Below are 15391 nucleotides of genomic sequence, written 5' to 3' on the forward strand. Positions count from 1 at the left end.
GAGAGAGAGAGAGAGAGAGAGAGAAAGAGAGAGAGAAGATAAAAGACAAAAACGTCAGTTTGCTGAAGCCAAAATTGAAACATGTGCTCGTCATATTGATGCGCTATTGATCCATGTTTGGCAGAAAGCTTTCAACCAGGTTGTCTTCACCAATGCTACCATATACCTCAATACATCATGTCGTGTTTTTTTTTTTCATAACCAATAAAATAAGGTAAATAATAAGTAAATAAATGATTGAATAAATATATATACAAATAGAATGTCTCACGTACTTCAGTGTTGCATTTTTAAATCTGCCAATGGAGCCCATCCAGACACCTTGATGAAGGTGTCAAATGCATGTGTGACATTACAGCGCCATCATTACTGGATGTGTGGATGCACTGTGTAGTAAAGTGCTGTACATATACATATTGTAGAGACGTGCTCATCCTATGAGCCATCTTATTCTATCTGACGATAATTGAAGAGTTCTTCTTAAAGCATATCCTTGAGTGGCCATTGACTGCTATGCATGGTACATGTTAAGCTGTGAATCACACATAACACTTCAGAGGTGTCTGACGAATCAAAGCGCATTTACTACTTGAATGATGCTTTTTTCTTTTTTTGATGATGTCCACTTATGGCTCTGTAAAGAGTCTACTGGCGCGTAAGGGGCTCATCATGCTCTCACAAATCCCAATCAGTGACAATATTTCCTGAATAAATCACCATTAAAATAATCAATGCACTTTTACCATTGTGTGCCCCCCCCCATACTTCCTCTTGTTAATATTGTTCTTATTTTGCTTGGATTCTATTATTTTTTACTCTCTTTTTTTTTAATCTTTTCTCGCTTCTGTAATGCTGGTAAATTTCCCCGTTGTGGGACTGATAAAGGATTATCGTATCTTCCCTGTTGAGTGTTTGAGGTAGTTTCAATGCTGTGATAACATCATTTGTCGATTGCAATATCAATGCAAGAGGAAAAAAGTAAATGTACTCTGACGAGATCGAAGCAAGAAGAAAGGGGGACATTGGCTGATTGTTTGTCAGTTATGAGCCAGCGCACCCCTGATGGAGCCTCGTTGACTGAACAAACGTCTTACATCTGCTCACTCAGGTTTTCATTATGTTTGCACGTGTCAGCTAAATACACCTTGACTCACCTCTAACAGAGCTGCTATAGGATGCACTTCTGACACAGTGCAACGCCGGTTTTCTCACAAGCTGAGTGAATTTATCACGACACCTTGAGTTGAGAAAACCACTCAGGATATGCACTCTAGCAGAGCTGTTAGAGTTGATAAAAACAGTGGGAAATACATGTTACCCCCTAAGCTACAATTCTTAAACCTGATGATATTGGGGGTTTTTTTGTTTTTGTTTCACAATGCATTTACTTCTTTAAGATTATATAGTGATTTAAAGTGTGTGTAAGTATACGTACAAAGAGAGCAATGTAATATATGGGCAACTTCATCACAAATACTCTTAAACTGTGGTAGCGGATTAGAAAATATGCCAATCACAATTTCAAATCTTGGAATGGTATCTAGGTGAAATGCTTCCCTGCCAGAACCTTCAGTAGCTGTAACAAAGGCCTGTATGATTCAAGTTAATTCAGACAATAATTTGATTTTGACAGTTACAGCCACATTTTCTTCTGCTGCCGGTGGCACAACACTCCTAAATTCTTCTGTCAATACTTTGAGGCAGCAGTCCGAGAGGAGAAATTTGCAAAGAAGACAAAGTGATGAGATTTTTTCTGGAGCTACAGTCATTATTTGTGTCAAACCAGCAGCCACGAGCTGAGCCGCTGGGATCAGTTGTATTTCTTTACCCTGCAGCAGTGTAGTGTACAATTATTTGAGTTGTCAATTAAAGTGGCTCTGCAGCATCAGTGTACAGAAGACAGCTACTGTATGTGTCACTCTCTGATCCAGAGATACAGGTAACAATCTACAGTTGATTAAAGGTCACCATCTGGAGTAGTGCCACCTTGATGACCTGCTCTGGTGCTGCCCTCCTTTGTGCTTCCGGTTGTCTTCCATCCTTCTAGCTAACTTCAAAAGTGGCTTCTCCTTTGTTGTTGCTTTTTTTTTTTTTTTTTTACAATGTTTGACAGTGCTTTAACATTTCATCCTCCTGCTATACTGTAGATCCAAACACAAATAGTCTAGGATCGCACCTACAGTATTGCCAGCAAAATGTCTGCAAACTCCAAAAAGCCCCGGATGAGGAGGACAGTACGACTATCTTAGAATATCTCCCATCCTCTCATCAGCAGGTTGACATCCTTTAGCTCTGGAAGGCGCTCTGCATTCAAGAAGCCTTTCATCTCAGGCATCGTTCTTATTCTTAACTCAATGAAGTGACCAGTAAGTTCCAAGCCACAGACATCAATTGCTTTCAAAGTGCACTGGGACCCTGTCCTTGTGTTTACTGATTTGACCAGCTCTTTGTCTGCTTTAGATTGTTATGTGTTTGGTGGGCCAAAGACAAATATCCATTTATGTTGACATGTCTATTCTATTCTATATGTAGGGTGGCTCCTGTCTCATTGCAGTCTGTCTTCCTGAGTGGCCTCCCCAGCATCAGGGGTCCCCTACATGGACCAACCTTTTCATTGGTCTTGTCTTCACTCCACACACCTGAGGTTTCATCAGGGCCCCCTACCCAGTCTCCCTGGGGTCATCTTCAGGGCTCTCACGCCTCTGACCCGTCTGTACCAAGCCTCCTCCTTGACCCGGGCCCCTAGGTTGTCCCTGGCCTCAATGCATTTGCTCTCCTAGTTTAGTTTAATATTTCCTTCATGTTGGCTGCTTTTGGACCAGTTCCAGTGTCCCTTGTGTGTCTTTTTCTACGCACTAATGTAATTTCAGTGCTGATGCCAGGCTGGAGGACTAGCTGGCAAAGTCATTGGTGATAATGGACACTATTAGGCTACTGCTTACCTGCCTTACAAAGCCCCTCGGGGATGGCCTGATTACTGAGAGTTGGCCGTGCTGCTCAGGTACATGCAGAGAGCAATTTCCTTTTCATTTTGCCAAAAATAAAGAACAGCTGACGTACATTAGGTGGCAATGGGGAACTCGATTACTTTGATCATGATGGAGACTTTATAAGATTCCTATTTGAATAAAACATGCAATGTGCACCATGGTTGGGCTTAATTTGTGAAAAAGATTCAATATTTCTGAGCTGCTCAGAAGCAGCAAAGTGAGAAAAAAAATCAACCCAAACTTTCATTTTTGAGTTTATTTATTTTGAAATCTAAGAATTACATACATGGAAACTGCACATTGGAAATGTGTTTTCGCACACCCATTTTTCCACATGAACATGATATACTGTATTGTTGCAACCCATTATTATTATTTTTCATCTCATTATTGAGTGAGCTGAAGCAGTTTTCCCATCGCTACTTATGGTAACACAAAAAAATACAGGGAATGAGATATTGTGATACACCTATATCGCCCCCACCCACCATTGTATTTGCCTCTCTTCTCTCTTCTCTCTCTCTATAGAGTTATCTTTCAGGAAGACACCCACAGACCCTGCCCAGAGCAGGGGGGTCCTTTGGGATTTCAACTGTTTAGATATAAATAGAACATGAGCTGGCCAACTCATAAATAAATGGAGCTCCAGTAGAATGATGACATGTCCTGCCTGGCCTACAGACCTTGCAGGCCACACAAACAACCTAAAATAACTATGGCACCAACAGCAGACCCAAAGGCAGTCTCAGCCGGTGTTACAATTGGGGGAACATTCAAACAACAGTCTACAGGTGTGTACATTTTTGTATCTTTAAAGATTAGCATGTAAACCGACATTGAAGGAGACCTCTATCTCAGAAAAATGGGTCGACCACTCTAATGTTGTCATGAATCACAAATCACAACCAATCAGTTGAAATAGAAAGCTGGTCATGACCTACAAGCCAAGTATGGTCCTTAAAACATTCATTATCATGGCTGATTTCTTCCAACCCTCTGATAAGCAGCTGAAGAGATAGCACTGTTTCTGATGATGTGGATGTTCATTAAAGGGATAGTTCACGCAAAAATGTAAATTCAGTCACTATCTACATTCCCTATGCTGATTGACAGTCCGGTGAAGTTGTTCAAGTCCACAAAACACTGCTGGAGTTTAACAGGAACAAGCCTTGCTCACAGCTGAAGTGAATTTAGACAAATTTTCCTACATAATACATCCATCCATCCATCTATCCATCCATTTTCTACCGCTTATCCCGTTAATCCTGGAGCCTATCACAGCAGCCTTCAGGTGAGGGGCGGGGTTCACCCTGGACAGGTTACATAATACATAACAAACCATAAAATGTTCTCAAATTGTTAGTGATGTTTTTCAAAACAATTTGACATGTTGACAACTCGGTTTGGTTGGATTATATTGGATGATTAGGAGGCATTCTATGGTTTTATTGTATTTTTGGGGGGGTAAAACTAGTCACCATTCACTCCAGCTGCTGGTGAGATTATTGCGCAGTGTTTCCAGTGAAACTACAGCAGTGCTTTGTAGACTGAAAAACTACACTGAACCTTCAATCAGCACAAGGGGGAGAAGATAATGTCTGACTTTTGGGTGAACTATCCCTTTAAGATCCAGAATATTTATGCATAAACCGTGGTTAAATGTGCCGGGCCCTATGTATACAATCTACTGGTCATGGTATAAATGGCACCACCTCCAGGTAGTCACTCAACAGGTTAGTGCTGCTCCACATTCCATCAACGGACATGGCCATGTTGGTCACTGATGGTTTTTTCAATCAATGTAGCTCCCAATCGTAATGTGAGTAGCTGAGACCATGAGTTCCTCATCAGTCAGATTGGTGGACTTTTGTACCGATTTTCTAGTATTAAAATTTTGATATTGCTGAAATATTCCAGCCACCGTCCTCTGATCCACACTGTTGCAGAAGCAATGGAAAGTCTAAATAAAGCGAAAACACAGCGTATGTTTTCTGGTCTGGAGAGGCTGCGAGGTGTTGAGTCATCTTGATGGCATTGACCAGTGGCTGCATGATTTTTGTGTTGCCATTGGTTACAGCTCCATCTGTCACTTTGAATCCTTCTGGGCAAAGAGAGAGTTGTTGTTTATTTTTTTTGGGGGGGGGGGGTGGATAACCTCCGCCCCCAACAGGAGGGGCAGTGGGAACTTACTTCCCCCATCAGTGTATCATATCGACTCCTGAATCTGACATTAAAAATAATTGTCACTAATAGACCGCACATATCCACGACAGTTCACATGGCTAACCTTTACTTTGTTCACTGCCTTGACTTTTGATAATAAACTAAACCACATTACCTTTGCACTGCTTAATGTCAAGTCTCTTAGTAATGAATAATTTCCATGTAATGACATCATTACCTCTGATAATATTAGCATTATTCTGCTAACATCAGCTAGGATGTCTAATGGTGACAACATCTCTCCTGCTGAATGCTCCCCACCAGGCTACACCTTCATAAATACCCAGAATAATTGGACGTGGGGGTGGAATAGCAGTACATGTATAGATCTAAGTGCTCTGAATTGGACCTGTTCATTCTCTTCTTTTAAAAACTTGCCTTTAGTTTAAAAAAGTCAACAACAATTTTTTTTTATTACATAAACCACCAAAGTCCAGTGTAAATTATATGTAATTACTTTCTGAACTTGTGTCAATTATCATGCTTTTAATTAGCAATTCTGGTATGTTTAATTATTTTAATACCCCTTCAGTTTGTATTTCCATTTTTATGCAGACAATAACTAGATTTACTTCTCATTTGACTCAAAAAGCACAACTCAGCTGGTCAAAATACAATCATGTCCCACAAAAGATTTAGAAAACTTTTATACAGTTAAACAGTTACAATTATAAGCCAGTATAACAGGTCCAGACCCCTCCACTGAGAATCTCTCGCCTGAATCAGCTCCAGCTTCATTAAAAGCTAATGAAGAAATCTTTGATGAAAACCCAACTTTGATCAACAGGTAAAGATTGTCATTAAATCATGATTTAGGTTCTGTAATTTCACGAGCTCTAGTTTTTAATCTAATAACTGGAAGAAAGTTGAGTGACAAACTTGTGCAGAAAGACTTCACCAAATCAAACACAACCTCACAACCTTCATAGCAGGGCTACACATGACACACAAGAAAGGGTAGAACTGTCAGTGCTCTCCTTAGGTTGTGTTTCCACTGGCTCACTTCGGGTCGGGGCGGGTCGGTTTGGCCCTGTTTCAACTGGCCCCAACACAGTACTAACCATTACCATTTTGGTCCCTGCTCCGCTGGGGTTCCAAGCAAGCCGACCGGGGACTAAAATGTGGCGTAAACACATAACGGGGCGCTGATTGGGTAGTTTACCTGCTTACGTCGTCTACTTCCTATCATCTAAGCCTCAGCAGAATATCGGTTGATCGCTTGGTAAAGTCTTTTATGCTTTTCTTGGGTGTTCTGTTTCTCTACCTGAACCCTTGCCTGTCTGTCGTTACTTACTTTTAGTTTAAGCAAAAACCACGGCCAGAGCAACAGGCATCACGCTGCCTCCATGTTGTCCATTGTTGTTGTTGTGTCGCACAACATGTATTAAAAATGAGTACTGCATGTGGAGTTAGATGCAGAGTTTTATGCAAATCCTTTTCAAAAAATTTGATGCTGTGATTGAGTGGCATCGCTCTGAGTTAGGGTGGCCGTCTAGCAACCGAAGGGTCGCTGGTTCGATCCTCGCTTCCCCTGGTGACCATGTTGAAGCATCCTTAAGCAAGATACTGAGCTCCTAATTGCTCCTGATAGCCCGGTGACAGAGGTTAATTTGAGCCGGATCCTGCCGGAACAAGATCCGGCACCTCTGAATGTTGGCCTCCCTGTGTTCCGGTAATTATTTGGGCAGATCCGGTACCTCTTGTGTTAAAAGAAAATATTAAAACGTTTTAAAAATGTTTAAAATACAACAATAATGTGCATAGATAAATTTACAGACCAAATCCTTAGAATTTCATGTTTATTCTATGGTTAATTAAGATTCAACGTCAATTGAAAGAGTCGGAGATCTGTTGATGCACTTGCCGACAAACCACGCCCCTGACACAAACAAATAACCTTTCGAAATTCGCCGCCTCTGAGGAGCAAGCAGAGAGGAAATAAACACTTACTATTTCAACTCCAACGTGTCAAAAAGACAGTTAAATTTGCTGTTTTTTCAAAAAGAAGGAAGAGTCGCTTGACGCTTAAAACGAGTCAGAAAAGCCTCCACAAGCGGCGACGAGGGCAGCTGCAGCGGTCATGTTGACGATCAAAATCGGCTGCAGCAGGAGGCTAGCGCCGCCACAGCTAGCCTGGTTCACCTCCAGCTAGCCTGGTTCACCTCCAGCTAGCCTGGTTCACCTCCAGCTAGCCTAGCCGGGTCTAACGTGATGTGCGGGGTCTGGGACAACTCAATGGTGAGCATACCGTCTAATAATAGGCCGCCGTGCCAATCTTTAAATACCGTAATAATAATAATGAAAGATTTGTGTGATTTATTGTGAGCTCTTTTTTGTTTGTTTTACAAGTTGGACCAGTTGAGAAACGAATTGCTGACTGTAGACTCTTAAGTCCCACCTGTGGTGATGTGGGCATTCACCTGTGCTGCGCAGAGGAGGCTAAATATCTGTGAATTATTGTCATAACATTGATACTATGGATATTATTTGAAATGGAGGCTTGTAAGTCCCACGTCATGGCAAGTGGGCATTTGTATGTCGTTTTCTGTGTACGTCCCGGGACCTGTGCCCCTCTCTCACCCCTGAGCCGTCATAAGAACTTAGCGTTCCGGCACCTTATGACTTACAAATTAAGCAATGGTTTTACATGTTGTTTTTCTGTGCGTTCCGGGACCTGTGTCCATCTCCTCACCACTGGGGTGTCATATGTACTTTGCGTTCCGGTACCTTATGATTTACAAATTAAGCACTGGCTGGCGACCCATCCAGGGTGAACCCCCACGACCGTGAATGGATAAGCGGTATAGAAAATGGATGGATGGATGGATGTTGTGATGAAAATTGTGAGATATGTATCAGCATAGGAAGAAGTGTTAGGACTTGCGTCTGTCAGGCAAACATTAGTCTATTGACAGGGGACGTTAATGATGCATCCGCACCATTTGCTACATGAGCATGTTCATCTTGTAATTACTGACTAGCACAGTAATGCTGTTTCGTATATTTAGTGGCATTTCCAACAAGTCGCTTTCTTATCCTTTCTCTCCATCTCTGTTCTACTACGTATCTCTGTCTTTTTTTTTTGCCCCTCCAAAATCCATTTGCAAGCGCTGCCCATAAATGCCAGAGTAACGTATTTAACAGTTTCTCCATGCCTGACTGGCTGCCTCTTTACCTATTGGCCCAGGCTGATATTCGTTACAGCGCACATCATTCACAAAACACCCCATACTTCCCTTTGGCCAGTCTGGCCACAGGGAAAACCCCTGGTGCTTGCGTCATTCCAGGCCTGCTCAAGAGCTTATTATTTCTGACAAAAAAAGATTGGTGCACTGAATGAAAAAGATCTAAGAGTAAAGGAGGGATGTTTCTAAGAGCTGAATTTAGGAAGTATGAGGAAATAGCTCTCAATCTCGTATTGATGTTAAATTGAGGTCAGTCTGTTACATTTAAGTGAAATACACTACAGAAAGGAAAGAACTTATTTTGACTTTTACTCTGGTAAAACACAAGACAGGGGGTTCCTGTGTGTTATAGGCTGGATCGAAGGCCAGCCATATGAACTCGAGCCTCCAACATGGTAGCCTGGTGGCAAACAATCTCATTTCAAAGTTGCACAGTACACAAATGTTTCTAAGGATATGTGATGCAAAATAAGAAATAGGCAATGCAGTAACAGAGTGACTCATGTGTGATCAGCACTGTCTAGATTGAGTTAGATCGTTTGACAGAAGCTGCACTGCTCAGGCTCTCCACAGAGAATGAACGGGACAAAGGTGATCTAGAGTAGCAAGAGGGGAATCTCTGTTGCTTTTATGAGAACAGCCCTGCCACCATTATGGAATTAAATCATCATAAACTGCGCAAAATAACATCAGCAGCCTGTTTTTTGTTTTTTTGTTTTTTGTAACCTGCTGAGATCTGTGAGAATTCATGTTGTTGGCCCAAAATTCATTAAAGTAAGCTATGCAACCATGTACGAACAATCATTATACGACTGCCAAAACCCCCAATCCCGTTGTCCAGGGGTTAAGATGGTGACTAAGAACAGATTAGACGCATTGTAAGACTCAATTACTCTTACTACACGCACACGTGTGAAGTCGTGATTTTGGTGACAGTTGTACACTTGAACAACCCATGACCGCAGATCAACACGCATTCAAATTGTATTTCTTCATTCCACAGTAGAATTTGTATGTGGTGATTAAAAAAACCCCAAAACAAAACACTGTACCATTGGTTGGTAGTATAAACACACAACCAAACATTCAGAATGTAGAATTATTGCCTTGTATGATCTGTTAAAGTACATCTTGTCTATTTCTTGACCTCTGAACCCTAAGGTTCCTGCTTCCATGGTAGTTCGCTCTGTAACTCATTTCAAAGCTTCCCTGTATGAATGATTCTAGTCAGTACGGGTGCTGAGAAATAAGAGTAAGAGGGCATTACGTGATCAGCTGCAGATTTAGTACATGCAAGTTGCTGTTTGCCCTGTGCCCTCCAGCCTATGAATATACACATTTTTCTTTCTCCAGCTTAATAATGAAATCACAAGCACACATGAACACACACACACACACACACACACACACACACACACACACACACACACACACACACAGGTTTGGCAATTAAATGCAAGTGCAACATCCACATTATTCTGCTCTGGATCGGCCGATTCATTTTCTTCAACAGTAGCAGAGTACTGGTGAGTATCTCCCCTCATCTACAGCATTTATAGTGATGTCTGCTCTCTGTAGATGTGAGAGCCAGAGCTTTAATCAGCCATCTGCAAATCAATATGAATGCTGGAATTATTTTGATGTTGAATTCACAGTCATGCTAAACGCAACCCCAACATTTTTCTGACTTATTCTTTTGACTGGCCTCAAACTTTCAAAGATCCAGCAATGTCTCGGTGAGACGTATTTGTCAAAGGCTTTAACATGTAATACTTTCCTTTGATTCATCCATACTGCAGAGATGGATTGCCTCTCAATTTGTTCATGCCTTTTAGAGAAAAAACCCAATCCGAACAATTTAAGAAGAGGGGAACAAAGACACCTTTTTCTGATTTTCTTGGTCCAATCTCCTACTACAGAAAATCTTTCAAGTGCTAAAGAAATCCGGTTAGTAAATGAGATTTGTGAATTTCCATTATCTTGAACAATGCTACTGCTGACTTCCCAAGGAAGAAAAATTGAGCACAAATTAAAGGTAGAGAGATATATTGATAGGAGGGAACATATCGCTGAGGAAAACAAGCTTGTTCAAATTTGACAGCGAGCGAGGACTATGTTGTTAATATGTGTTGGGTTGGCTATCTGATATGTTTCTCTGACAGTGGGCAAACAGAAAAAAGGTGATTGTTTTTATAGTCTCTCTAGCAGCTAAGAAGAAGTCCAATTTTTTTTGTGCAAATTCTCAATCTTTGGACTTATGCGAGTCTGTTTTCAAAAGCATGAATTTACACTAAAGCACCCCCGCGTAACAGCCTTAGGTTATGTCCCCAGCCGACATACACACACTAACATTGACTACCGGTGAGCAGTAAAAAGAAAATGACGTGATTTTTGCAATGTATTTTCATGGCTATGAGGAAGCTAGAGGCCACTGGGTGGAACGGTTACCGCCGTGAATAGATTGTATTCTTGTACTTGCACAGTTTACAGACACGAGTCATGTAAACCAACCAAACGAGTGTCTCCGAAATGAAGCACTTACGGCAACTGAATGAGAAAAAAACAGAAACAAACAGGTGACAATTTAAAGCGATACATCACAAAAGATTTTAACTGCAAACACTTTGATTAGAGCTAAAAACAAACAAACTAGAACTCTTCCTGATCGGCATTACCTTTAACAGGAGCAAGTAAATGCACCAGCCGGTCCTGCTCAGTGTGAACAAGTGGCCAGAAAGGTGATAGTTTGTTTTTAGCTCAAATCCAAGTGTTTAGTGTATTACTCAAGAGGATATGGATTGTACTAAATGATGCACTTGAGACTTTGTAAAAGGACCTTTTTGAGGGTAATTTGCTGGGGGTGGGGGGGGGGGGGTGTAGCTAAAGCAGTTAGCCATTAGCTGCCAATAGCTTCAAGATAAATATATACGTGGCTGATTCTTTCTGGGTACTGGAGTCCCAGATCAATGCAGGAGGGAGATAACTTTGTGAGCTCAAGACACCAATTTGTGAACACATGAGAGCCTAAATACACTTTGGGGTGAAGTATCACTTTAAAGGAAACACCAACACACAGTGCCACCAAGGAAAAAAGCAGAACGCCTACGCTATGCCTTGCCATAGATAAGACACGACTGGGCAGGTGTAATACCATTTTACTGGAAATATTTCCCCATTTGGATGGGATGGAGAGTGTTGTTTTTACATGTGGGTCCAAAAATAGACGTGGAAACGGTGTGAGGTTTGATGACTGCAAAGGTCAGAGATCATATTCGTCACATCATTTCCTGTCATCCTGCGTCTCCACTCATTTCTTTCATTTTTTTCCCCCTCGACTGTGTCACCCGTCTGTAGAATCAAGAGGCAAGGTGAGAACTGTTATGCCTCAGCCCATACATTTCTCGGTTATCAGATTTCCATAGTGAGTCGCACCGCTCGGTGGAAGACGACTGCAATTGTGCCAGTGAGGTCCCAGCTCACTCAATATGAAAGATTAAAGTACAATGGCAAGCAAACATCAGTTCAATCAGTCAATCTGTGGCAGAGAAAAACACAGAGTGAGGCTGTTATGTAGCAGCTGTCTGGGAGAACAGGGAGTTGCATCGCTCTTATTGAACTGAGAGAACAATAAAATATAACCTGGGGTCGGGGGGGGGGGGGGCTTTCTTGCTGTGTCCCCGCACAATCAATAAGACTATTTTAAAACACACTGATGATGCAGCTGTGTGTGTGTGTGTGTGTGTGTGTGTGTGTGTGAGAGTGCGCACGTGTGTGCGTGCACTCTGGCAATCCCACATAGACAAAATAAGAAGACAGGGGGATGGCAGACTCGTACAGACGAAGCGCGTAGGAGTGTGTTTACACAATCACGCGTATACACACATTTGATTTCACACTGTGCGTCTGCCTCGGTAGACGCACAAAGCATGAAACACATGGTTGTTGACACATAGACACACAAATACACAACATGAAGCACACTTGCATTTACATGTACTTTGCTGGGTACATTTGTCTTTGGCTCCTGAGGACCTTTTTACTGGCGGACACATTCTCCTGCAACCCACCAACCTTAGACAGACTTGCAAGACTGCACTCACATCCTGTAACAGACACACACATTCTCACCCTGTCACCCACTTAATGATTCAATCGCTGGCTGCTCTGCTGTGTCTGAAACTGTGTGTGCGTATAATAAGGGTTAAGGTTGTCACTGAGCAGCTGATTTCCATATAGAGTATGTTAAACATTTTATTATCTGAAATCTATTATTACCCTCCTGGCGGAGGATGTTATGCTCTTATAGCCGTTACTTATGTCCGTCAGCAGCATAAATATATAAAAAATATAATACATTAAAATTTTGTGTCGAATTGAAGTTTTTTTTATTCTTTGATTTATTTTCTTAATGTGATTCATTTATTGATTCATTTATCTATCATTAGCAATGTATGTTTTGATGTTTTCAAGATTTGGGGGAAATATTAAATGGGCGCTTGGGTAGAATCTGCTCTATGTGGATGATAATGTGTAGAATTTTTGTACATTTTTGCATTTAATAGAAAAGTGAGTTCTCCGGTGGAGGTCTGCGCTCTCTAAGTGCCCTGATAGTTTTATCAAGTGAGCTGAAGCCATTTGCACCAAATTATTCTTTATCATGTCAGTGTGAGGCACTTTTATCTACATGAACAGATACAGTATGAAAGGAGTTGAAGACTACAGATAAAGTTTTACTGCCTGAAGTTTGATTTGATGATTCTACTTTTTCAGTGTACCTGGCAAAATCAGCAAAACAAGCAACTAAAAAAAAAACAACCCACACACACCAAAAATAGCAGTTTGAGGATATTAAGAGTAAACTGCGTTATAATGTGTTCACAAGAAAAGGCTCAATTTCTTGCCAACATTCTGTCAGAGTGTTTATTTGCTGAAACTAAACTACACAAGCGCAAAACTGATACCTCACGTTTCAAATCGGGTTTGCGCACAATAAATATCAGCATCAGCAGCACGGAATCTCTTTTTGGAGGCGTTTTGCGCAAATCATCTAGATTTTTTTAATTTAAATTTTTTTTTTTTTTTTTTTTTTTACCAGTTTAACGGTTTGAGGACTGATTACAATGCGGTCTGTTAATGTGATTTACCGACTTATGCAGTAATTGCTTTTGAATTGTGTATCCTAAAGTAAAGGTGTCGAGAAGCACAAAGCAAGTGTTACAAGTCATATTCGTAAGAGTGGCTGATCGTCCTGTCTCACCTTGGTTGCAGTGGCTGAAGCGAGTGAGAACAATTCCCAGAAAAAGTGAAACGGGCAAAAATCTTGTTCCAAAACTCATGTCTGCAGCAACATCTATCACCGGTAATGAGGCGCGTCTGGATCATCCACAAGCACCGATCCACTGGTCCCGCTCCTTACATTAGGTCCCGGTTGGAAAGAACCGCCGGGTGACTGCACATGAGGAGATCCATCCTTTCGTGGCAGCGGTAGCGATGGTGCGGGTGAGTCCAAATGTGGATCAGGCGCGGAGATATCAGAGGTAAAAAATAAATTTTCAGACAGGACGTGAAGCTCCCACAAACTTTGAAGAATCCCCGTGGTTTTAAGTTTCCCTTATTACATTATTTTTTTTAAAGAATAATCTTTGAATCAGTTGGTTACATTGCGCACAGAGTCGTGATAAACTCTAGAAATCCCGCTGTTGGCACGACAACGTTCCGCGGACTCTCCAGCAGCTCCCGGTGCCTAACCTGGAACTCTGCTGCAGCAGCAACAGCAGCGAGATGGGGACGGTGAATGGAGGAACGATCGGGATGCAGCGGAGGAGCAGATGAAGCGGCGCCTGAGAGGGAGACTGTGCGCATCTGTACAGGAGGCTCGGCACTAGAGGGGGTTAGCTGACAAGGCAATGGCGTGTGTGTGTGTGTGTGTGTGTGTGTGTGTGTGTGTGTGTGTGTGTGTGTGTGTTAGTTCAGGTGCAGGACTTCCCACATTTTCCCATGAAGATGTCAACAGTTAAAAACAGAAAATGCCAGTTTGACACGATTCTGACCAGATGAACTGACGTTGATCCTGTTGTTTATTCAAATGCTTTGCAGAGAACACACATCAGATTATGTCAGTGGATCTACTGACATATTTCTATATTCTTACATCCATTTTCAGACATTACATCAATCATATAATCATTTGCCTGTTTGCAATATTTAGATGGTTTCTCAAATAATAGTTTTTTTGTCAACAGATTTCAACATCTTGTACCAGCAGTTGAAGGAATAGAAGATGTGTGTTTTTTCCTCCGCTGCTGTCTAGATAAAGTCAGCCACATCTGACAATTTGTTCCTCAAGGTTTGGCGTGCGTGTATGATGGTGCGTCATTGCAGAGTCTTAGATAGTCATCTGCTTTGTAAAAAAAAAAATTAAAAAATCTGGCAATTAAGAAGTTTGACTATTTTAGGGCTTTTTCTTCTTTTTGCAGTGACAAGTTTGAAGCATCGTCAGCATGCTTGGTTGACAAATGTCTCTTGATGCTGTATCTCTTGAACACTAATATTCTCTGGCCATGTTGAACATGCCTTTGAATTAACACTTGTGTAATAACGTTTGGATGTCCACTCTTGGTTAAAATGGGTTGAATTTTATTGTGTTTCGGGCTTTTCTCTCAACTTTGATCCTGTTTGATCCATCGCCGCAGCTAACGTTCCTAAGAGAACGAAAATCAACCTAAAGACTAAATGTAGACAGCTCCTTCAGTTGAAATCAAGTTTAATGGATGTACAAACTCATGAGAGTCATTTGTGCAGAGATGCACGAACATAATACTGCCTTGTATTGATTTTTGAGGGAACTTTTTGTTTTCCTGTAAGCTCACCCTCTCCCACTCTCTCTCTCATCTGTCCTGCTGTAAACTAGTCCAATTCCTCCACCTTAACTTGCCGAGTCCATAACATAATGTTGGGGGCTGTAGTTCAGGATGTACATAAAATGAACCATAA

The 15391-nt window shown here is 41.5% G+C and overlaps 1 protein-coding gene across 2 annotated transcripts in view; it reads right to left on the reverse strand.

The window, feature by feature from the left end:
• The window catches only part of epha6 (eph receptor A6), a 169964-nt gene extending 155719 nt beyond the window's left edge, over window positions 1–14245 (reverse strand). For both annotated transcript variants that reach the window (XM_086219849.1, XM_086219848.1), the window contains exon 1: window positions 13656–14245. In XM_086219849.1, the coding sequence (XP_086075975.1) occupies window positions 13656–13734 (79 nt within the window). In that variant the 5' untranslated portion in view covers window positions 13735–14245. The remainder of the gene's footprint in view (window positions 1–13655) is intronic.
• Window positions 14246–15391: the final 1146 nt, after the last annotated feature.

Source organism: Aulostomus chinensis, chromosome 12 (genome assembly GCF_037954235.1).
Source record: "Aulostomus chinensis isolate RoL2024-O1b breed Wild chromosome 12, RoL_Achi_v1.0, whole genome shotgun sequence".
NCBI classification, from domain to species: domain Eukaryota; kingdom Metazoa; phylum Chordata; class Actinopteri; order Syngnathiformes; family Aulostomidae; genus Aulostomus; species Aulostomus chinensis.